Source organism: Harmonia axyridis, chromosome 5, assembly GCF_914767665.1.
Source record: "Harmonia axyridis chromosome 5, icHarAxyr1.1, whole genome shotgun sequence".
Lineage (NCBI taxonomy): Eukaryota > Metazoa > Arthropoda > Insecta > Coleoptera > Coccinellidae > Harmonia > Harmonia axyridis.
In genome coordinates, this window is record NC_059505.1 from 40277798 (window position 1) to 40303865 (window position 26068).

Sequence of the window (26068 nt, forward strand, 5' to 3'; positions counted from 1 at the left end):
GTCAGTAAGTTCGAACTTTAAGTTCAACTAATAAACACGGCTTTTTACAAAATCTGGGGAATGATACAGGAATCAAACTTACTGGTATTAACCTCGTTCTTTCTGTCTATCAATTAATACTGAAATGGTAGCTCAAATACTCCTATTTATGAAAATGAGCCAATTCCTTTAACGACACCGTACTAATTTGAATGACAATTTATTTGTTTGGATTCCGAACACTGACAGGAGAACCAAAAATGGCGGTGTGTGACGTTACACTGATAGAGCGTATTATCTTGTAAGCATATCAACGTTTTCCTCCATCCACCTGGGATTTGACAGCCAACTGACAGAACGTTTTCGTCTCCACCAAAGAAGTTTCCTACTTTAGTAGCGCTCTACATTACCGTCCCAATCGCGATCGTACGACCCCCGTAGAAGATTGGCATATCGACGGACTGATCGTCCGCGTCTCTCCTTGTTTGCTCACCGTCTTCGACTTGAAACCGGGGTGTCGTTCCGTAATTTGCATGTCCCTTTTTAGTAACCGTCGAGATCTTGTTACGGATGTTTCGCGAAGGTCCTGCCTCGCGCGCGCCATCTAGAACGAGACGGACCGATGCCCTAGACAGGGAAAGAAGAAGAGCAGAAGCAGCCAGCCCCCCCGTTGTTGTTGTCTCTCTGTGTGTATGTATGTGCCAGTGTTTCGCCTCTCTGTGATCCGCGGCTCTTATCGACCTCTCTCTCTGTCGCGATTAGCTCGATGTTTTTTGCCGTCTCCCCGCTCTATTGACGTTATGACAGGCTGGTGAGTGGTATTTCAATCTGCGGCGCGGCGGGGTCGGCCAAGGTAAATAATATCGGAAAGAAGAGGGTTCTCGATGTTGACGGTCGGATTTTGACGGAATGAGGGTCGATCCGTCACACAGGACGTTCTGTGGGCGATCATCGAGATAAACGGTTTTGGATCTCTGTGGTCCCTTTAGGTTTAGAGGTTAGTTGACTGTCATAGATGACGGCAGGGGTGGGTAAATTGCGGGATTCGTCGATTCATCTCTGTGATCGATGTTTTCATCGAATTTAATCGATCGTTGAGGTTTTTAGCGACCGTGAAACTTGGTTATCGTCTTCTTGAGAGAATATTAGATGCGGGAGGGTTGTTGGCCGCCGTCTAAGTTCTGTGGACGGTCACCAAGGAAGACATTTTTCAGATCTATGGTCTCTTAATATTCAAATATGGGGATTCGTCGATTTATCTCTGTGATCGATGTTTTTATCGAGTAAATTGAATTTAATAGACCGTTGAAGTTTTTAACGACCGTGGAGCTTGGTTTTCGTCTTGTTAAGAGAATATTGGATGCAAAAGGGTTGTTGGCCGCCGTCTAAGTTCTGTGGACGGTCACCGAAAAAGATGGTTTTCGGATGTATGATCCCTTAAGATTCATAGTTTATTTTACTGTCATAGATGACGGCAGGGATGTGTAAATATCGGATTAGTCTGTTTTTCTCTATAATCGCCGTTTTTAGCGAGTAAATTGATATAAATGGATGGTATTGTAGCTTCGAGGATGTTGGCGATGTTTTAAGCGACCGTGAAGCTTTGTTTTCGCTCCTTAGGTTAATGTTAAAATCGAAGAGGTTGTTAGTGGTCATCGATAGAAACGTTTTTCGTATCTATGATCCCTTAAGGTTTTAAGGTTATTCAACTGTCATAATTGACGGCAGGGGTGTGTAAATATTGAGATCATTCGATTTATCTCTGTGTCCGCCGTTTTTAACTAGTAAATTGAATTTAATCGATCGTCGAAGTGTTTGGCAAGCGTTAGGCTTAGTTTTCGTCGTCTTAAGAGAGTATTGGGTGCAGAGAGGGCTGTCAGACGCCCTTTACATTCTGTAGGCGGTGACCGAAAGAAATATTTTCGGATCTATGTTCCCTTGAGATTTAAAGGTTGCTCCTCTGTCATAAATGACGAGAGGGGTGTGTAAATATCGGTATTCGTCGATTTAACTTCGTAATCGCTGTTTTAAGCGTGCAAATTGAACTTAATCGATCGCATTGGAGCCTCGAAGAAGCGGTTAAGGTTCTTACCGACCGTGATGCTTGCTTGGTTTCAATCTTCCAAGTAGTAGACTGGATGCAGCGAGGGTTGTCAGGCGCCCTCTACGTTCAGTGGGCGGTTACCGAGGAAAATGAGTTTCGCATCTATGCTCTCTTATGATTTACGGGTTATTAAACTGTCATTGATGACCAGTTATAACGAGTTAATTCAATTTAATGGGTGGTATTTCATCTAAGGGGATGTTGTCGAGGTTTTTAGTGGAGATGAAGCTTAGTTTTTATGCCCTTAGGTGAATCTTGAATACAAGAAGGGTGGGTGGACAGATTCCTGTAACTTTGGAGTTTGACGCAAAGTAGTTGTCATAGATGAAACATTTTGAGGTGGTTTATTGATCATAGATTAGGGATGGGGATGTCCAAATGCCGCGATTGGTCGCTTTACACCGGGCTTCACGTGCATAGAATTTGTAATTGTTGGTTAGATGCGCAATTGTGGTTTTCTCAGGGTGCAATGTGTTTTGAATTCAATCGATATTGAACGTTTGGGAATGCGCTCTTGCTTCAAGTGTCCGATTCTAGGTTTACGACTCTATTTTCGAATAAAACTTCCCAGGGACTGCTGTTATTGCGGAATACTTTTCAAAGGTCACGGAGATAAGTTAAAATTTAGTGCTTTCATGCTGTAGAAGCGTATGATTATTTATTGTTATCGATGCATTTATTTTTTTGTAATTTGAATTTATCGATCGTTCTCATCTACCTTAAACGTGAATCTGCCGGCTTCATCGCTATGTTGTGTAGCGAACGAACGTTTTAAAATTTCAACATGTTCTCCTGTGGAACGGTTCCGTTTGGAGGAAGCGTTAGTCCCGCAACCGACGTATTAAACAATTTATAACTTTGTCGATTCTACGGCTGCACCTCAATTGTACCTCCCGCTATTAATAAAATGGTCCTTGTATTATTATTCGTTTCATCCGGATGATAAACAGTGTTTTCGGCGGAATTCAGATTGTGTTACGTCATAGAATTCTACCGGCTGTATTTCGCTCGTATTTCGTCTGAAATACAAGGCGGTTTCAGAATATTGTGGAAATGTGTAACATATACTCGTAAGTTATATACAGGTTATTTTCTACAAGCTTTAAAATAAACTTTAACACACACTTTTAAACAGGCCAATTGAAAAGTCCCCGGTCTACCATTGTAAAACAAATTTTTTTGGCGAAATTCGATTTCATTATTCAACATAGTTGCCTTCGAGGGCGATACAGCGATTATAGCGATCATCCAACTATTCGATACCATTTTTGTAGTACGATTTGTCCTTCGCTTTGAAATAGGCCTCAGTTTCGGCGATTACTTCTTCATTGACGCTAAATTTCCTTCCAGCGAGCATTCTTTTGAGGTCTGAGAACAGGAAAAAGTCGCTGGGGGCCAGGACTGGAGAATACGGTGGATGCAGAAGCAATTCGAAGCCCAATGCATGCAATTTTGCCATTGTTTCCATTGGTTAGTGACACGTCTCATTGTCTTGATGAAACAGCACCTTTTTTTTCTTCAAATGGGGTCGTTTTTTAAAGATTTCATCCATAAAATGATATATCTTACGCATCCCAGAATACTGATGCCATATCCTTGCCAGCTGACTGTTGCGCTCTTCCTCGCTTTGGATTTGGTTCATCGTGTGCAGTCCACACAACTGACTGTCGATTGGACTCCGGAGTGAAAATCATCCATTGTCGCATAACGACGCAAAAATTCAGGTTTATTGCACTTAAACAGCTTCAAACACTGCTCAGAATCATAACCACGATGTTGCTTTTGATTCGTGAATGATATGATGTACACGTTCTGATAATTTCTTCAAAATGTCTGCTATCCGATCAACTTTACTTAACGGTCATTCAAAATTTTTTTGTGAACTTTTTTTATTTTTTCGTTGGTGATAGCCCCTTTTGGGCGTCCACTGCGTTCGCCGTCTTCGGTGCTCATTTCACCACGTTTAAACTTAGCATACCAATCAATGATGGTTGTTTTTCCTGGTGCAGACCCCGGAAACTCTTCATCAAGCCAAGATTTTGCTTCAACTGTATTTTTTCCCCCCAAAAAGCAATATTTTATCAGCACATGAAATTCTTTTTTTCCTATCTTTTTTTCGAATAACAAAAGTAGCTACACTCACAACGCAATATCTCACAAACAAATGGTCGGAATACTGTCAAATTTTGACACGTATCGTTTGAAGGTTGGTAGTAACTAAAAATCATATGGATTTAATACTAGCATCGCCATCTGTGCATCAGACCGGGGACTTTTCAATTGACCTTATAGCTGCACTTATTCTGATCATTTTTTATATAAAGATTGTAGAGTTTTTCTCATAAATTTGATATGGCGCCGTAACATTCCTCATCTTAGATAGCATCACAATTGAATCCAGCCATGGTTTATCTAGTCATTAGATAATTAGTATAAATATTTTTTTTAATATCACGACTGATCATCATAGTTTCTGACACATCCATAATTTCCATCATGAATTCAGATGATGACGAACTTTTCTCATCGTTTATTTTTTCGGGTGTAAACAGCCAGATAACGCTTGTCCCTGTGCAAGTGGAAGAGAGAGAGCGATAAGATTATTCAAGAATGACTCTCGTTCTCTATTGACGTCAAACTGAACTTATCACGGTGTTTTACCCACTGCGTGACTGTATTTTCGGCTACTGTTCATTCGATTTGAGATTTTGTCGATTTATTACTCATATAAGTGAGCGTTCCGAAAGAATTGACGTGTATTTGACGTTGACAGTTTACTGATGCCATAGATCAATGTTGCCAACGTGTTGGATCCGAATACCCCAAATCAGATCTTGCTATTTCCAATCGCATAGGTTATATTTAGCGTTTTCGTTCATCGATGATCTCATAACGTTCAAAATAAAGACCGACATTTATCTCAGTTCAGGTATTATCGAAATACTTGCAATTCCTGACGAACGGAAGGCTATCGAACGAAGAAGAAGAACGTGTCCGATTTGGCAACGCGGCGGTTAAGGCGCAAACCGTGTGTGTAGAGGGGGTAAAGATGGAATTACGGAGCATCTTTCAATGCTCATTACCTAATATGGTATCTGCATCCGTCGCCATTGTGTGAGAAGCAGTGGATGTCGTTGCCACCGTAACAACAACGCATTCTCTTGGCTAGAGGAAATAATTCGTACAACGCCTGTGTTCCCCCTGTGCCCCTCTGCGCCTTTGGTTGAGATTCCGCGAACTTGCTGCGTCAGCGATTGACTTTTGTGTCCTTCGGTATAAGGATCACGAGTTATGATGAGTCATAGAAGGAGATAGAGAATGGGTGGAAAATGCCATTAGGTTTTAGATGGCGCTTTGAATCTTCAGAGAAAAATGTATTTCTTCATTTTAAGTAGAAATGAAGTGAACTATTAAGTGGTCGTTTTGCAGAACGTCGGTTTTGCACTGCGGCGATCGTCAGGTCAAAATCTTCAGTCTGTATCGACCGATCTAAACGACAGTCCTGAATTTGAAGGAGTTTCTGGATTATGAGCGAACCATAGAGTGATAAACATAGATAGAAGGAGTATACGCAATTTTTACATGTCCCCAACATGGTTAGATTACGTTGTCGGATTGTGATATATTTTCAAATCCACAATTCTACTATATCGTTATGAATGTATATTATATTGAATGAAATATATTTATTTGAGTGATTCCCGATTAAATAAACAAATTTGAATATTTGGAATCCGATATTTTTCCTAATTGTCGAATGTATAATAAGCAGAATATTTATTATTTTCTGCATCTACCTGCTGAAATCCAAGGTTTGGCAACTATTGCTCTCCTAGTGTCATCGGTTGTTTCACGTCGTTTGGCGCGCTTGAAGTTTGTTTTCTGAATTTCTGATTTATTTAGGTATTTATTTCATTATATTTTGAGTCGATATGAAACGTTGATTCACTATGGGACATAAGGAGTGCGTTCTTTGTGGAGAAACTGATATGTTTTCATTTCCGCACGCTTCATGTCAAATTTGATAATTCATTCTGGGAACAAAATTTGCTTACTGAAAATGACATATCCTCCCTCTATCTAGTTAATTACTCTGAGGAGCGAACCAACAGAAAAAAACCGACTTTATAATGAAATTGATTGAAATATTTAGGAATTCACCGTGTCAAACAAATTACTTTTGGCTTGTGACACCAAAAAAGCTAATATTTATATAGAACCTTCAATGTGACAACCTAAATTTCTACTAATAGAACAAAGATGGAAATTCCACGATTGCGCATGATCAACGCCCATCCTTAATCTGGTAGAGCTGAATTTCCTACGGGGCTATCTACGGCCTAAACTGAATAACCACACCAAATTTCATGAAAATCTGATGAGAATTATAGAAGTTATGGCCGTTATAATAATCCACCCATAGACAGACGCGAAATCAAAAACTTTCAAAATGATCTGAAATGCATTTCGCGAATGAAACCGATGAAATCGTTCGAAATGCGGTAGGAGCCGACGGTAGAGATCAACAGCCTGCCGCACCGCGCTTTATTTTTACGAGCCCGCGGAGGTCACAGCGGCCTGCTCGCGCTGAAACTCTCGATGGTCCTCCACGCGGCGATCGCGTAACTGGATTGTGTTGTTACCACGTCGTTACCGGGTTGAAAACTCGAACTCGATGCCGCGTAACGTCGTCCGTACGGACACCTGCACTGAAATTTTCCCGGGCTCTGGATTTGCCGCTATCGATCGGGCTGCAAGCTTGATTTGGTTGGGTTGAAGACGTAGGAGATGAAGTATTGATGTTTTGGTTGATAAATGATGTTGCGAGGAATGTTATGTCATTGTTTGGGTTGGAATTGAAGGTGTTGAGTGGGGTATTGATTGACAAATGATCGGTGTGTGATTGCTGATGTGTTGGATCATTTGTAATCTTTTGTATGTCTACATAGAAATCTTTCGTGTTCTCTACTACTAGTGATTTAATACCGAATTATTCACGACGAATTTCGAACTGATAATTCTTTTAAGTTTTTTTTCTGTTTCTCTATTTGGAAATATGGATTGCTAATTCCATGAACTTATTCGTTAGATTGGTTCATCAAGTCAAAGTTTTGAATGACCTTCCTGTCTGTACCATGAATTTTATATTGCAAGTTGAACATGCTCAAAAACTTCTGATTCTTTTGTACTTCAGGTTGAATTTCTTGTATTAAAGATAAGGGATGATATTTTATCTAGCTCCATTAACCTCAACTGTCAACGTCAACTATTTCTATGATCGAAGACCTGACATCTGTCATTATTTCCCGTCAAACGTCAACTTCGAACCATAGAATAGAAGAATTAGCTCTATGTTCCCCCTCGAGCATAGAAAATCCTTTCGGACAACCCGTATCGTATTTCAAACTGATGAATTCCCAATTTAGTTTTTTGTTTCACTATTTGGAAATATGGATTGCTAATTTAAACTTATTCGTTAGATTGGTTCAATAAATATGAAGTGAAATTTACCGGTAGGTAGTACGGATTTTATTATTAGAAAGCGAAATTATTCGCAATTGGAGGAATTGCAATATAACCTCTTTCAACAGACATATTTGCCTCTGAAATGTTCCTCAAGAATTTGAGTCAAATTCTGAACGGATGAACAGAGTTCAACAATGTTCATCAAGTCAAAGTTTTGAATGAACTTCCTGTCTGTACCATGAATTTTATATTGCAAGTTGAACATGCTCAAAAACTCCTGATTCTTTTGTACTTCAGGTTTAATTTCTTGCATTAAAGAGTAGGGATGATATTTTATCTAGCTCCATTAACTTCAACTATTTCTATGATCGAACTCCTGACATCTGTCATTATTTCCCACCAAACGTCAACTTCGAACCATAGAATTGAAAGAATTGAATAAGTAGCTCTGTGACCCGTCGAGCATAGAAAATCCTTTGGAACAACCCGTATCGTATCCATTACGTCGTTCTGACGCGTGTAAAGCGACCAAAGAGGGAGACCGAGAGGTGGCAAGTGCCACAGATGGGAAATTAAAGTCGCGCGGGCGGCTGCGGCAACGTTGCCGGATCTTCGTCGAATCGCAGGGAGGCGGGTAACCCCGAGGGGCCTTATCGGGTTCATCGGAGTAATCCGGACGAACATCGGGTAAACAACGTCGGTTGACACGCCACCTTAGCACGCGGTCTCGAATTGAGGGCTCACTTGGACGTCGAGGTATATATATATTTATGCGGGTGTGTATTGATTTCGGACTGCTGGGAGAGGGTTGTAGGGTAAGGGGGTGAGGCGACACGATCGGATAGAAGTGCGATAGTTCTTCTTCTTCTCGAGGTGGCTCTGTGTTCCGAAAGTTGACGTGATCATAAAATACTTTTACGAAAAATATTACGTGGTTTTTGTTGATAATTAAGACTATGCATCTGTTTGTTCAAAATGAAAGTTTCCAAATATTTTGACGATTTCTTTGATTTTGGCTTATTCTTTTTTGATATTATCATTGGGTTTTGAGTAGAGTTGAGTACCTAATCATGAGAGGATAGCCAAAAAAAGCAGGGCATGCCATTTGAATAAATGGACTTGTTTTTTTAAGGTAATTTTTTTTGAATTGCAGTCTTTCGTTCACCTGTAGAGTCATCTGTAAATTTGAGAAAAAAAAAATTTTCGGGAATTCAATAAAAAATATACAAAATTATGTCAAACGGGCATTTCTTATGTCATTTGTGTTGAGCAGGTTAGGTCATTCAGTCGTGGAAAGATACACGCTTCAACAACGTTTAGAAATTGTTGAATTGTTCTATTAAAATCAGTGCTTCATTTGTGAATACTTCGACGTATTTTAGATAATTTGAAAGTGGCAAAATACGCCTTGGTACTCTTGTACAAAGAATATAAGAAGATTCACTTTAAAATTTGTTTACAATACGACAAATAGTGAGTCGATTAACTGGATAATGTTTTCCAAGAAATTCTTAAATCACTCTCAGTATTCATGCATGAGTGTATTGATTTCGATAAAATAATTTCAACAAATCCTAAACGTTGTTTAAGCTTTTCATTAGGGATTCACGGCTTAACTTGATATTCAAGCTACTTGACTTGGGCTCGACTTGAATTCAACTCCAGTTCAAGTCAAGTAATAGTTTTTCAATGTCAAGTCAAGTATTCGATAAATAAATAATTGACTTGACATTAAAATATTACTTCTCAACTTGAACTTGAGTTGATTTCAAGTCAAGCCCAAGTCAAGTAGCTTGAATTTCAAGTCAAGTCGTGAATCCATACTTTTCATATACAAATGACTTAAGTCATTGGGCTTGATTTAAATCAACTCAAGTAATAGTTTTTCAATGTCACGTCGAGTACTTGATGAAAAATTACTTCTTGACTTGAACTTGAGTTGATTTCAAGTCAAGTAGCTCGAATATCAAGTCAAGCCGTGAATCCATACTTTTCATACACAAATGACTTTAGAAATATCGAAAAATAATTTACAGTGTTGCCATTTTAAATAGGTACGCTCTATTAGTGTGACGTCACACACCGCCATTTTTGGTTCTCCTGTCAGTGTTCGGAATCCAAACAGATAAATTGTCATTCAAATTAGTACGTTGTCGTTGAAGGAATTGGCTTATTTTCATAAATTAGAGTATTTGAGGAACGATTTCAGTATTAATTGATAGACAGAAGGAACGAGGTTAATACCAGTAAGTTTGAATCCTGTATCATTCCCCAGATTTTGTAAAAAGCCGTGTTTATTAGTTGCTTCAAGTACGAACTTACTGGCATTAATCTCGTTCCTTCTGTCTATCAATTAATAGTAAAATCGTTGCTTAAATAATCCTATTTATTAAAATAAGCCAATTTCTTCAACGACAACGTGCTAATTTGAATGACAATTTGTTTGTTTGGATTCCGAACACTGACAGGACAACCAAAAATGGCGGTGTGTGGCGTCATCAATAATAGAGCGTATTGTCATTCCTATTGGAAAGTCCTTCAGTAAGTAATCAACTAATAATGAATATTATTATTATTAGTAACTTCCATCAGAAGGGTAATAAAATAAGCAAAGCGTAAAATAGAATCGATGTAGAATCATGAACATCTGCTGAATGTGATAACGCTGACGAGACCGTATCGTTGCGAATACACTAACAACACAGCGTTGTCGATATTCTCCCGAGAATCAGGAATTTGTTCGAAAACGTCGGACACACTCAATTCAACATACAACATTCCAGTTTCATTAATAAACCGACGATCGAAGACACAACGAGTAACGACCCACCTAGCCGAGGCGACGTTGAACGATCTCTCAAATTCCCCCTGCCCCTCCGCCTCGGCGCGATACCTTACACAGATGTCTATTTAAAGAACCCGACGATTAATTTTTTTCTCTCCGCCTCGCTTGCGACGTTGCTATATTTATCGGGACTGTATTGTGTGTGTGCATAGTTCAGGTTTACCGCAATCCGTCCAGAAATACCTCGCGCTCACTTCACAACTAGTCGTTTTGTGTGTGTGTGTAGGTTAGAGAGTGTGTTGTGCTGCCTGACGTTCGTTTTGCTCAGATTCCTTTCCGCGAGAAGCCGCCATCTTGGATCGTGTTTTTCGGCCGACGATTATGTAAAGGGCGGGCCGGGTTTCCCCGAGGATGATCGGTGGGTGTGTGGTGGACTTTAGTGGGACGTCGAGATGTGGAAGAGTGAAGGTTTCGAAGATGCCGGTCTTTTTGGTAGGTTTGTTGACGTTTTGGAGGTTAACTTTTGGCCATAGAGTGATAAACATAGATAGAGGGAGTATACGCAATTTTTACATGTCCGCAACATGGTTAGGTTATGTTGTCGGATTGTGATATATTTTCAAATCCACAATTTTACTATATCGTTATGATTGTATATTTTATTGAATGTAATATATTTATTTCAGTGATTCCTGATTAAATATGGGAATTTGAATATTTGGAATCCGATATTTTTCCTAATTGTCGAATTTATAATAAGCAGAATATTTATTATTTTTTGTATCTACCTGCTGAAATCCAAGGTTTGGCAACTATTGCTCTCCTAGTGTCATCGGTTGTTTCACGTCGTTTGGCGCGCTTGAAGTTTGTTTTCCGAATTTCTGATATATTTAGGTATTTATTTCGATATATTTTGAGTTAATATGAAACGTTGATTCACTATGAGACATGAGAAGTGCGTTCTTTATGGAGAAACTCGCGAATTGAGTGAAATATCTTATAACTGATATGTTTTCATTTCAGCGCGCTTCATGTCAAATTTGATAATTCATGTTGGGGACAAAATTTGCTCACTGTAAATGACATATGCTCCCTCTATCTGTGTTCATTACTCTGAGGTTTTGACGGATATAAAATGGTTATAAAATTCACTTTGCGAAGTTTTAGTTGGTCAGAAAGTAAATATGATGTTTTTTTTTGTCGATACACTTCTCTTGTTCTTCTCGTTGAAAGACCTGTAGAATATGACAATTGAGTTTCATAGCTATTGTAGATTGACATATTTTCGTATCATTGTTTTGGGCTAAAATTGTTTCTTTTGAAGCTTTTCCTCGATTTATTACTTCGGATGATAAATCTTCATAATGTTGAGCAGGAACTAAAATTCTATTCAAGAAAAACTAGGAAAGCACAGACGTGAAGTCGCCACTTTTTGAGCGTTCATTTGTTCATGTCATTCATTCACGTCTGTGTTTCCCAATTTTTTTTTCGTCTGAATTTTCTGTGGTCACGGAAATATAGGATGATTTTCTATCGATATTATTCCTTCATTTTTTTTTTACACGATTAACGTCGCAAGAGGCTTCGAATTGTCATTTAATAACCAAATTCTCTAAGGCTCCAAACTGCAGTATTAAAATTAACAGGAACACAAAATCGTAAAGCATTATTTATGGAACTTCTAGTTGAATTTTTTCCAAAATCTAACTTAACTACGGCTTTCGAGATCCGAACCTAACCTGAAAATTTCTTCTAGGTCCATCCGTTCAAAAATTATATATACGGACGGACAGAATTTAATTTTACGTTGTGGCGAAATTATTGGGTTATTGTTTCGCCTAAAAAATTCGGTTGAGTTCACTTTTCACAGGTTTTCACATAAACTACAAAATCTTTCCAAATTAAATTTGCTACAGAAGTCAGTTATTTCAGAGGATCGCTGTTAGAAATGAAAATCATTTCATTTGTCGAAAACTGCCAATATTCTAAATGATGATTCATGGAATAGTTTCATTCGTGATATTTGTTCTGTAAACGAGAGATTCCTTTTACATGTTTTCAATCTTAAATTCAATAGAATACTTGGTATTTTAAGTTAACTGAATTCGACGAACTATCAAAAACAGATTCTATCTTTGTTATTAATTTAAGCGCGAGATGCATTCCATTCGCTGATAAAGGAATTTGGAATGTGCTTCTTTGTTTCAATGTTCTGAAATCGGAAAATTTTCAATAGCTTCTAAGGATGTTGATTAAATATTATGCTTTCGACCTTCAATATAATATCTGCCGATAATGAAGATGAATCAACAGCGAAGCTCATTGGTTGTCTTCGAAAATAATTAGTGTATTATTCATTTTGGATCGTTTATCGTTTAGCTAAGATTAGATAGATTGCTTTCGGAATATAATGTGTTGATTTTCTATTTCACTCGAGTGTTTTATACTGGCAAAAAAATTGAAGCAACGGCAAAATATTTAGCTTCTACTTATGCCGGCAAAATCAGCATTATAGTTATTAGCAGTAAAAGACAGATTACTATTTTTTAACAAGAATAACTGGCATGAACGACTCATGATTCGTCAAAAAAACTAATAATTGTCATTCGGTGAATTCTCAAAGCATCAAACATTTCTTACTTGTCAAAAGTTTTACCGACAAAATTTATATATGAGAAATTATTTGCTAGACCGTTTATGTTTCGAAATATTGAATTGAAGAAATTGTGAAATGATGGAGTTCTTGAAATTTGAAAGAATAACTTGTTATAATTTATCTCTTGAAAGTTTCTGAGAACAATTTATTTACTGTACTGTGCTGAACACAAATCAAATATTTTGACGTTTACTAAACTGATTAGCACTTTGAAATCGAACGATATATTCTTGTTCTTTATTTACATTTGTTAAGAATCCTGCAAATGATCATTAAAGATTCAGTTTGTTCACGATCTGATCTTTAAATCATTTTTTTAATGCACGTGTCTAAAAGATGATTTGTCCATCAATTTTCAACATTGACTTGCACATTCGAAAAATTAAACATGTATGCGTATCAAATTTTAGCTTGACTTCAACACGAAACTGTAAAATGAATACCACTTGATCGATATGGTTTTTTGCGTCAACTTAATTTTTTTTTTCTAGCGTCATTCAAAGTTTTAAAGTTGAAGTATTTGAATGTACAAGAGAAGTTTAAAATCAATGTTACTAATGCTTTTTATTCATTCCAGAAATGGTCACTATATTAGTAATCTTTTCGTTCACTTTCCACTTGTGATCGAATTTCGTAGAATCGATGTCAATCGTCCTTTTTCTCAGGGAAAGTCACTTCGTTTCGACCACTTTTTCACTAGCAAACAAGTCTCCTTAGCTGTTTACGAATCTGGGCTCATCACATCACTTTTTTTCCAGTCCAAAATCCCTCTGAACTCGTTAAAACTGACGCACAACTGGCGAAAAACACATCCAAGCTACAACGTTGACGCGCAAAACGATATTATCATCAGTCTCGCGAAAAACAGTCGACTACTTGCGCGCCTCGGAGCCGCAAAAAGAAGCGTGGCCATCCCAGCGAAGTCCCGTCAACGAATGAGCCAACGACTCCTCCAACAGCGAGGTCGTTGTGAGAGAGAAACGTCCCCGCGACCATGCGTGACAGCGATGCGGCAACGTCGCGCGGCGCCAGCTGATCGGGCCCCGAGGGCGACGTTGCCGCATGGCCGTGTGGCCTCGATGAATGGCATTGCAAGGTCTGTCTCGGTGCAATGCAGTGCTGTGTGCGGCGGTGATGTAGAGATGTGCGAGCGCGCAAAACGACATGGAAGGGCTCTTTCAGGCCTTGTTCGTCTATTACCGCTTCAACCACCAGGTAGGTGCAGTAGGGAGGGAAGAGGGTGCTGCTGCGGGAGTTTGGTGGACGCCGTCTCCACGTGGTCCCGGCCCCGTCTGCGTGTTATAATACACCAGCTGGCCTGACCTACTCTCCGGCGGAGAGTCGGGAATCAGGATCCCCATTGATTTTGAGAGTGGCGCGCCAGACGGATGTCGACGTCGACGACATTGATCCGGGGTTTTTGCGTCACGAAGACGTGTCGACAATTTTTTTTTTTTGAGGGAGTCCGTTTCTTGGGTTCTGGACGAGATTTGGGGGTTTGTGTTGGGTTTGGACATCCCTGATGTTAGAGTTTGTGCGTCAATTTTTAGTCTGGATCCCTGTTTAAGTCTATTTCGACGTGTTCTGAGATTTTACTTTATTGTGTAAACATAGATAGAGGGAGTATAAGCAATTTTTACATGTCCCCAACATGGTTAGATTACGTTGTCGGATTGTGATATATTTTCAAATCCACAATTTTACTATATCGTTATGAATGTATGGAATGAAATATATTTATTCGAGTGATTCCCGATTGAATATGTAAATTAGAATATTTGGAATCCGATATTTTTCCTAATTGTTGAATTTATAATAAGCAGAATATTTATTATTTTCTGTATCTACCTGCTGAAATCCAAGGTTTGGCAACTTTTGCTCTCCTAGTGTCATCGGTTGTTTCACGTCGTTTGGCTCGCTTGAAGTTTGTTTTCTGAATTTCTGATATATTTAGGTATTTATTTCAATATATTTTGAGTTAATATGAAACGTTGATTCACTATGGGACATAAGAAGTGCGTTCTTTGTGGAGAAACTCGCGAATCGAGTGAAATATCGTATCACTGATATGTTTTCATTTCTGCGCGCTTCATGTCAAATTTGATAGTTCATGTTGGGGATGAAATTCGCTTATGCTTCCTCTACCTATTTTTATTACTCTGAAATTGTGGCCTTATTTTCTACTATCATTGAATCGAATACTTCGTTATTTTCATTTGGTTTTTCCTTTTTCGCGTATCCATAATCGTTTAGCATATTCTATACTTTATTCAGCTATAAATAAACAGAACAATGATTAAAAACGTTCACATATATCATCCTGTTCCTACGATAACCTATAGTGTGGTTTCAGATTGCATTTAAGAATATCAGCGTGTCACATAAGCTGCATCCTGATAACTTTCATATGGGATCTCTATAAATAGTTTGTGTCTTTATATGATTGTTTCTTATTATCTGACGTTTGACATTGAAATTTCTATGGTTTTCCTAATTGTTGAATTCTTTCATGGTTCTATGCAATCACAAGAATGGTTTGATGTAATATTATAATACCATTTTGTTCTGTGTAGCTTGTTCATTCATTCGCCCTTATACGAATTGAATCGATACCGCCCATTTCATACATCTCGTTTCCGTTCTCTACACATCGTTCCTTCCCACTTCTACACCCCTGCGACAATTTTCCTACGTCTTCGTGTTTCTGTGGACGCTCGAGCTGTATCCTTGATAACTCTCTCGATTGGCTTATCTGCCGTTTAAGAATGGAATCAATACGACACAATTCCAAGATGCTCATTCCCAACGTTTTATTGCCAATCTCTTTAGTTCGTTCGTTTTGTACATCCCTGAAAGTGGGCAGATGAACCGAGTCCGCAGAATTACCTAATCTAATAGATCCTTCCTTTCAAATCTTTATTTTTGTTACTATAACTCGAAGTATAATACTTAAATTAATAATTTGGTTACGATTCATGTACATCGATTGCTTTTGTACATCCCTGGAAAGATTTCATTGAATTGTCAGTTGATTTTTAGGATTGGAACGCAATAATACTCGATGATCTTAGTTCCTTCTCTTCAAATCTATGATTTCTACATTTATCTCTTATCAGTTATACAGCATTACTTGTAATTTGTCATTCAGTAATTCGTTTTGGCTCGAAGTATAGTACTTATTTTGTTCATAGTAAGATAAGGAATAAATAATTTGATGTCGAGTTCTCTATACATTGCAGACTTTTGTACATCCCTGGAAAGATTTCATCGAAGTGTTAGTTGACATTTATGGTTGGAACTTTACTATACTCGATGAAAACAATCTAACCTAATAGAACCTTCTCTTCGAATCTATGATTTTTTTCAAGATTGCTTGCAATTTTCCTTTTAGTAGTTCCTTCTGCTTTGAAATATGTATAACACTTATTTTGTTCATAGAATTTAGTTAAATGAAGACTATTTCTGCACATTGTCGGTTTTGTACATCCCTAAATAGATTTCATCGAATTGCCAGTTGACATTTAGGGTTAAAATGTAACAATACTCGATGATCTTAGTTCGCTCACAGATCGATACGTAATCTGGTGTGGCGCTGCCGATCTCGGCGTGGTCTCGTGGCAAAGTTCGATAACCCAAATTACCGGTTGGAACGAATCAATTACACGATTATGGTTCAAAAACTTCCAACTCACGTAACCCAGTAACACTCGTCGACGATGAAAATTCACAGCAGATTAGAAAGTATGAATCGCAAACGTATCTATGGTTGCGACACACTTCGCACATTCTGTGTGTTGACAATCGACGATTTTTGATCGTTACGAAACGTATATATAAATTAATTATTGATATCAGACTGATTTTTTCCGATTCCTAATTCCGAGCAGCTGGCGTTCGAACCCTTTCGAAAAAAAAATAAGAAAAGAGGTAAGCAATTACGACCTCGTTTTTTTTGTGTTCTAATTATCTCGGTATCATAGAAAATCGTAGAACGGTCGTTTTTCTTTGTGCTGTGGTGGAATGTCGTCTCAGGGTCATATTACCTGTGTATATTCCAACCGTTTTGATATTCTATTCCGACAGATGAATTAAAGATGCGGAATTCTGCCGATTCTGCAACGTTTTGCGTTATTTCGTAAGTGTGTAGGGATTCGCTAGCGGCGTTGCCGGATTTATGTAGGATCTGATCACGAGAGCTGAAGGTTTTTCTCTACTGAATTGGTCGATAGCTCGAATACGAATTCTTTTATTTCAACTATTGAAAAAACGCCATCAACTTCAAATGAGAAATTCTCCTCAATTTGCTTTATTACTACCAATTTAAACTGTCAATTAGTTTTCAAAAATGATTAAATCGCTTCGTTACGGCTGCACAAAGTGACAACAGCGCTTTTTAGCATAGCTTGTGCAATCCAATGCAAAAAATATGATTGAAGTCACTTAGATCTCCTTTTTTAGCCCTCAACCTGCAGTCGATGTTGCCATATGGTTCAATGGAAACAAATAGCTTCAAATTTTAATTCCCCATGTTTATTTTTTCAAGGGTTTATTATAATTAGAAAGAGCGGTTAAAAAAAATTATAGTTTGGAACCATCGTTGCTGCGGGGTAATAATTCATATCGAAAAAAATTATATTCAAAAATTCACACACTGGAACTGATAAAAACTAGTAATTTGCGAAAAAAAATATTAATTTAGTATCATCGTAGCGAAACATGATTTCAATTTAATTTTTAAGTCTTGTTTCGAAAAATTAATTTTCGAATGCTTTTTTGCTTTGAAACTTCATGGATCGTATTCTGGAGATCTCAGTTTTTTAAGGGAAGTTCGGCAACACCGCCCCCGGCCTCCGATTCGCAAACGGCCCTCAATGCTGTAATTTGGCCGAGCGATCATCGCCCGCCCTGTTGCCGATACTACGCCCTCGTCCTATCGATCCAGGATTTCTGGTAAAAAGGTCCTTGAAACCGCGACCTGTTGAGGAGCAGCACCGCCCCGAAGGATTTGACGGCGTCGGCCCTTTGGGCCGATTGGCACGACCGCGCTCCCTTAATTGGGCCAGTCTCGGTTAGGATTTTCTATGGTTCTACGAAAGACGGCTGGGAACTGGCTCGGTCGGTATGCGGTGTTGTCGGATCTACGGAAGTTGAGACAAAGGAGGATATTATGTCGGTTTGATACGTTGGTATTAGGGGCTTTTCGAACAGGAGGACGTGGTCGTAATATTTGGTTGGTTTCGAGATGAAATTCCGTTCTTGTAGTTTGTTTAGGGATGACTAATGCCTGAAAGGATCGATACTCTCAGGGATGTCTAGACGTTATTCATGGTTTATCTTGGTGTGCGGATGAAGCTTTGTCTGGGAAGAGTTCAATTCCGGAAGAGAATGCTCAATCTTTCGATTTGAGGAAGTTTCAAGAGAATCAAGGTTTAATTTTCTTAAATTTTTGTATTCAAATTCAACCAAATCTAGAGTAGGAGAACGTGTTTTTATTTCTCAATGTCATTTGTTATTCTACTGACTAAAACGTAGATTGCGAAGGACAAAAAAGATTCCATAAGTTTCATCACGAAATCAAATTGAACGAAAGAGCAGATTAAGTTATCATTTTCACACGATATTATATTGTTTGTCGTATTGTCCAGTTGGCAACATTTACTTACCCGTTTGACATTGACAGTTCGTTGTTTATGGACATGGTAACCTTACTTTGTGATTTAGTCGTTACGTGTCTGTCATTCTATCTTGTTATTTTTGTGCGTGTTGCGTGAATTTGAATAAATATTAGGAGTTGATTCGAATGCTTGTTGGTGTGAATATTTTCGTGATGACATGTTTAAATGAGTTGTATTGGAAAAAATGTGATAGTTTTTCATAATGGATTACTTTCAATTCATGGACCACGATTCGAGGTATTACGTCTTGATATCTGTTAGTTTAATCGCAGAATGTTTGTATATAATTGTAGAAAACTAACAAAAGTGGCATTTAGTTGTTTATTGTTTCAATTATTCAATAAATAATAGAATTCTGGAGCCTGAAGCATCACTTTTAAAATGCATCCATAAAAGAAATCTTCAAACGTAAGATTATAGGTTAGGACAAACCTAGAGGAAGTCAAATTGTGACAGTTGCAAAGATGTTTGTATGCATATTTTCGGAACATTTATTGATATCAAGAATTAATTTATGATCCTAAGGATCTTCAAAGAATCGAATCTATAGTTTACGTTATGTTAATATTTTATCTTTATATGCTTATACTTTCCTTCATCTAATCTAATTTCTTTTTCATTTTCAGGTAAGATTCAACTCTATCTTTTCGGATGCGATGTATTCCTTGAATCCCATGTGAGTATTTTTCTCGCTGGTCGTAGTTCGAATTCAATTGTTGCTTTCGTTCGAAAATGGACGTGTACAAAAAAATTCCTACTAGTTTGTGCGAGGAATCGTAGGCTAATATAATAACCCACCCTATCAATAGGGTAGATTGAATACAACCCCATTTTCGGCAACTGCAAGGTCCCCGCCTGTATAACAGGTGTGGGGCACAATGGGATCGAAGCAACACTTGAATTTGAACAGCCTATTCTATACGGACTAGGAGCTGTTTTCGACGATAAATCTACGAGAGTAAATTTACGAGGGTTCAAAATGTTTACGTTTTCGATTTTTAAGTTTTCAATAAGAATCGCTATAGAGGTGGATTAGATTTATTGAGTCTGTATTTTGGTTTATTATTTTCTTAAATAATTCTTTGGAATCGGTCAAGAAATAGTCATTTATAATACAAGTGCAGAAAGCATTGATATTATTCCACAAAAATTCAAAAACTAGGCACGAAGTGGCGATTTTTTGAATGAACGAGTGTTAGAATTAGCTACCTATACGAATATTATACATTATTTTCTCTAATTCACTGAATTTTAATGGAATATTTCCATGAATATCGTTCAGTGATTTTTGAATCGAAAAAAAAATGTTGGTTTGACAGAAAAGTTTCGAGTGCCAAATTATAATAATTAAATATAACCAAGAAATCTAAGATATTCCTGCCAAGATATGGCAGGATGAAAGGATTTGCCTAAGAATTAGAAAAATAAAATTACATACGTTTAAGATAATACTGAATGCAATATTTTTTTGTCATAAACACTTATAGTTTCGGATTTTTTCTCATTGAAATTTCATGGTTTCATGTTTCGAAGTATTTTGCGTTGAATGTGAAAAATATAATGTAATATTGTTTAAAATTTGCAGTGTTTTTTCATTAATAAAGACAGGAAATTGCATCATTATTTTTCGTCTTTCCAAGAGAAATGTTCAACGATATTTCCTATCTATTTTGTCTCATTTGTCAAGGGGTTAAAAATTCAATTCGCTGAATAGATATTGCGAATGTCTTACAGTTCATTTGTCCCTGGATAAGTTTTGTTCTTTCGTCAGTTGATAACAGGCCATTTCGATTCTCTATTTTGAAATTTTTTCAGTTTTTCAAAATCAATTACATCTAAATCAGTCGGTTGAACGACTACAAGCCACGGTCACAGATGGCACTTCCAAAAAACAATACAGATACCTGTAATGAATGACAATCGACATAAGTGACATATAATCAGTGATGCCAACGCAAAAATACCAGAAGTACCAACAATTTATGAGCCGATGTTTTCTCTTCTCTCCGAAAAACGTCGACCAGCTCGATATTTTCCCGGCTGTGCTCGGAAAATCGGCATGCGAAATTGCAGCCGAACTTTCTGGGCGATTTTCCCGAGATAACAGATCGATTCGGTTGGGGGCTGGCAGGGGGTGGTGGCTGTGTGCGGGGACGGGGGGGTACGTGGACCGACATTTTCGCGAAATAAGTTTCGATACCGAGAGGGCGCTGGTGGTTGTCGAGACCCGGCCAGATGTTGAACCGTGGGGATTTTTCACACCCCTGGCTAAGATTTTCCGTTGCCACTGGATACCTTGGTTTGTGGCCCAGTGAATCGCCGCATAGAACGAGTTTATACAGGGTGGTCGGCATAGAACGGTCCGGTAATCAGTTTTTTGATAAAATCTCCTTTCGGAATCATTTTATGGATAAAACAGTTATAAACAATATTAAACTAGAGGGTACACTCTACAATTTATGTATCTACACTTTTTTTTTGTGAAATCAATAGTTTTGGCGTAGGAGCGCCGCAAAGTATACTTGAATATGCCTTCTTGGCTAAAAGACCTCTACTTTCACAGTACCTTGAGGCCTAATCCACATGCCAAATTTCGAAATTTAGTGAAAACTTCTTTTAAACCAAGCGTTTTTGAATCCGTGGATTTTCTGACACTTCTTTTCACATTTCGAGAAAAGAATTTTAACAAGGCTTCTGAAGCTTGAGGCTCGAGTATCGTAACAGGAATTAACCAATTTCTGTTTTTGCTTCCATCCCCATTGTTCCGCATTTTGTTTATTCCTTTTTCTGGAAAAATTTACGCAGTTATATGCTAATCTAACCTTACTCGGCTTTTTCTGTTAAAACTCAAACTTACAAAGGTATACTCTAACCTTACCTTACCTTTGGATGTGATACCAACTATATACGATTTCGAAGTACCTTTTGAAACGCTCATTGATGACCGTGCAATGAACTTCGTAGAGAGCTTGGACAAAAAGTCGTCCATATGGTATACCGATGGATCAAAATCAGAAAGAGGCACAGGTATTGGGGTATATGGGCCTAAAACGAGGTTATCTAGATTCCTGGGCAGTGAGCCCTCTATCCTGCAAACCGAGACACTAGCTGTCTACACTTGCGCCCAATAGTGTCTCAAAAGAAACCTCAAAGGGGCACTATGGACATCCAGGCCACACTGAGTTCCCTGGAATCATATAGCCAGGGGTCTCTACTGACATGGGAGTACCGTAATATCAGAAAACAACTGGCCAAAGGGAATAAAGATACTCTACTATGGGTACCGTGACATTGTAGTATTGAAGGAAATGAAAAAGCCAATGAACTTGCAAAAATGGCATCAAAGTTAACACCTGTTGGTCCTGAGCCTTCCTGTGAGCTTGGGAAATACCAATACAAAGCTGCAGTCCAATAATTGGAGTGGTACAATAGAAAAACCCTCTGGAGAAACACTCCGGATCTTGCTCAGGCAAAGAAATTTTGAGGTGCTCTCATGGACCTATACCAGAAAGCTCCTGAAGCTACCACGAGCTGAACTTCGGATAATGGTGGGACTGCTGAATGGACACTCGGTGCAAATACCTTTTGTACCGCATGGGTAAGCTAGCAGATGAGATCTGCAGGCTTTGTGGCAAGTAAGTAGAAACAGGCGAAGACATAGTATGCAAATGTCCCAGGGTGACTGGCCTAAGAACTACTCACATGAGAAAGTCAGTTTTGGATACTCACGAAGTAATAGCCAAGGCTCTTAAGGATGTCGTCGGTTTCTTTACTCGTATCGACGGCCTCCCTGGGTTTGTATGAATAGGTAGGGTTAAGAACAAAAGATCAACTTGGTCGCAGTTGTCGGCAGGCTAACAGAGCCTGTAACGACCTCGATTCAATGGGTAATAATAATAACCTGCTTTTTCTGGAAACGCTCAAACTTACGGAGGTGTACGATAACCTAACCTTACCCGTTTTTTTCTGAATAAACTCAAACTTACTGAAGTAATCGGAGGGATTGTTCTCTATGGACAACTCCTGTAGGTATCGACAAGAATAGAAGACTATTCTTCTTCTTCGTTAGCCGATCGTCTTCGAAACCGATTAGATACGCTCATTATTATAATTTTTTTTTAAAACGTCGATCGTGACTTACTCTATCCCCGCATCGACGTTCGGACTTTTAAAAATCTGGCAGCTAGAGAGGCGGCCAGCGACCAGCGGCGCTCCATAGCGATCGCGGGAGGTCAACAACCTGCCCCGATCAGCGATTTCTATTATATTCGTCGGTTCTCCGCGCTTTTGGCCTAGGCTCGGATACTTTCGCAGCTCGCAGGCCTTGGAGAAGACCGCGTGTATCGATTTTTATCGGTCTGTTAAATCGGTTCACGTCGAAAATTGAAGCTTTTAACGCAATGTCGTCCGTTGCTGGAACTGGAGTTGATCGATATACATATACGACGGTCGCTGATCGTTTGGACATCCCTGGCCTAGTTGATACGATAGCTGGGATTGTCGGATTTGGGAGGGTTGGTTGCTTTGGCAATAAGCTATTTTACATAATAAATTCTTATTTCACATCCCCATAGATTACCGTTTTAGAAATATTCAACTACAGGGTGTAACTAAAGTCGACGTCCAGACGAAATCGGCCAAGAGGCTGAGTTATAATAGTTTTCAGATGAATATAAAAATAAACTAAGAAACTTATTTCGGAAATTATATAGAAATATATACCCTCTTTTTAACTCTGGCCATATGTTCCATAAGTGTCATTTTATGCCCAATCAAAGATTCAAAGTTGATTGCGCAAAAAGTGACATCACTTCCAATATATGACTTGAATTTTTCTCTTGAGTAATTGGTCGAATACTGCTTCTTCAAAGTTAACTGCTTCAGATTGGAAGTAAATATCACTTTTTGCCCAACCAAAGATTCAAATTTGGTTGGTTGAAAAGTGACATCTAGGTACTTCCAATCTGAAGCAAATAACTCAAATTTTTCTTCAATTTGAAATAAAAGTCGAATACTGTTTCCTTAAAATCAACTGCTCTAGTTCGGAAGCTGATGTCACTTTTTTCCCAACCAAAAATTCAAATTTGGTTGCTTAAAAAGTCACATCTAGGTACTTCCAATCTGGAGCATTGGACTTAATTTCCTGTTTAATTTGAGATATTAGTCGAATACTGTTTTTTGGAGTCAACTGCTACAGTTCGGAAGTTGATATCAATTTTTGCCCAACCAAAGATTCAAATTGGTTTGATTAAAAATGACATACATCTTAGGACTTTCAATCTGGAGCGGTTGACTTAAGATTTCTACAAGTCGAGAAGATTTGAAATAGGTACTGCTTTTCTAAATTTATCTACTCCATCAAGTAAATGTTGCTTTTCACATAACCAAATACATATTCAAAAATTTTGATTGGGCAAAAAGTGACATCTTCTTCCAAACTGGTGCGGCTGACTTAGATTTTGTTTTTAATTTTAGAGGATTTCGGAAATTGGACGAATAGCTCATTGTGGATACTGAGGAGATATCGACATATTATTATAAAATGTGTTTTTTGTCCTATTTGAACGAACTCAATGACAGATGACGCTGAAACTCCCAGTGTGTTAACTTGTCAATAAATTCCAAGATGGCAGATATTAATTTTCTGTATGGCCTTGCTAATGGAATCAGATTAAAAGCTCAAGGGCTTTAACCCAAGCTCTTACAACACGTAGCACATTTGCGCTTATTCATCAACATCTTTGTCGAAACGAAGAAGCTGCGTTTATACTTGAAAGGCAAGGGGTTGTGAAGAATAAAGGAAAGACCCCTCTCGCGAAATTTCAACTAAAATTCACCCTTGAACGTCTTGTACGTCAATTTAGAAGCTCAACATTCGAATATGGTGAAGAAAATCCATAATGTATTCAAGTTATGCCTGCGTTAAATTTCCCATTTCCGTTGAATAACCTCATTCATAACATATTTCACAGTGTTGTCAGTTTGAAGAATCATTATTTCTACTGTTGAGACTTTTACGCGTCAACAATCACCAAAAACCACGCCAAAATAGGACCATCTGGCAACCCCGACATCTGTGGTCTCCGCCAAAGCCACACCTTCAGAACCATAGAGTTCGTCGCGGCCGTTAACTTAGATTTCTTCGTAGACGTCGAAAAAAAAAACGGCAGCGCTTAGAGAAAACCAAAGTCGAGTTGGAACGCAATGTTGAGCACCTATGGGTCGATAACCTACATTATTAAGCATTCTATTATACATCGGGTATGTGTGTACGTACGTATGTACTTTCAGCGCGCACAGAGGTAACAACGTTCCACGTTGCCGCTTATTACCCGTTCCGAAAATGTCGGAGCCGAAAGGTCGGAGAAGCGGCAACGCCGGCGTCGGGCATTTTACATTGATTAGTCAAGTCGCCCGTGAGAGAAAAAAAGAATCGTATATAATATCGAAAAGCTTTACTACCAGAAGTTATTTCTGGAGGAGACTTGGGGTTATGCACGCTATCGTATGCGTCATAACGCTTGCGATGCCGTCGTGGTTTTGCTCTTTACGGGTCGTATCCAAGGGAGACTGATTCGAGGATTCCGGGCATTTGAGACGGGCTGTTGCTAGAATCGGATGGTCGATGACTCGTTCATCTGTCGGAGTAGCTAACCTAACCTTAACTTGTCATTGAGTTGGACATATTTATTTTTCTACCGTGTCGCTCCTTTAATGACGATTCTATGATCGTTAACCTAAGCTTAACTTGTCATTGATAGGACGTTTTATTGTTCTACCGTGTCGTTCCTTTGATGACGATTCTATGATCGTTACCCTAACCTTAACTTGTCATTGCCAGGACGTATTTCTTTTTCTACCGTGGCTGCTTTGATGATCGTTTCTTTTGCCGTCAACTTGGTCTTATACATAAGCGTACAACTTTGCTTCCGCAAAATGGTAAATCCTGTAGAATCACTTTATCATGTCTCTCATTGTATTGCGGCCGTTTGTCTTTAAATGCTCGGCTCAAACGCATTATTTGCGTTCGATAACGATCGCCTGTGATTCTTTCACTGGTTTTTAACAACTCATAATACACTAAGCCGAGCTCGTCCCACTAAATACTAAGCTTCGGTAACGTGAATATTCGGTTTGGCCGTCGACGTGGAAGCATGGCCGGTATATCCCCATCATTTTCTGCGCTTGGTATTATCGTATACCCCTTCTGCCTTTGTCTTACAACCCGCTGTTCACAAACAAACGCCGTTCAACATCTCTCGGCTTTAACTCGTACGGCACCCAATTTCCTTGTTTCTGAATCATTCCCATGACTTTCAGGCGTTTTGACATGGCTTGTTGTGTCACTCCCAATGATCCTGCCAATTCTTGTTGCGTTTGACACGAGTTTTGATCAAGTAATG

General features: G+C 38.5%; 1 protein-coding gene across 17 annotated transcripts in view; it reads left to right on the forward strand.

The window, feature by feature from the left end:
- The window catches only part of LOC123681037 (serine/threonine-protein kinase tousled-like 2), a 113498-nt gene that overhangs the window by 46843 nt on the left and 40587 nt on the right, over positions 1 to 26068 (forward strand). For 2 of the 17 annotated variants that reach the window (XM_045619205.1, XM_045619206.1), the window contains exons 1-2: positions 14055 to 14205; positions 19292 to 19341. The exons of 9 other annotated variants lie outside the window; for them this stretch is intronic. In XM_045619205.1, the coding sequence (XP_045475161.1) occupies positions 14070 to 14205; positions 19292 to 19341 (186 nt within the window). In that variant the 5' untranslated portion in view covers positions 14055 to 14069. Of the gene's footprint in view, positions 1 to 10591; positions 10827 to 14054; positions 14206 to 18815; positions 18903 to 19291; positions 19342 to 26068 lie in introns of those variants that run through there. 6 more of the 17 variants (XM_045619212.1, XM_045619223.1, XM_045619213.1 and 3 more) reach the window with 4 other exon arrangements.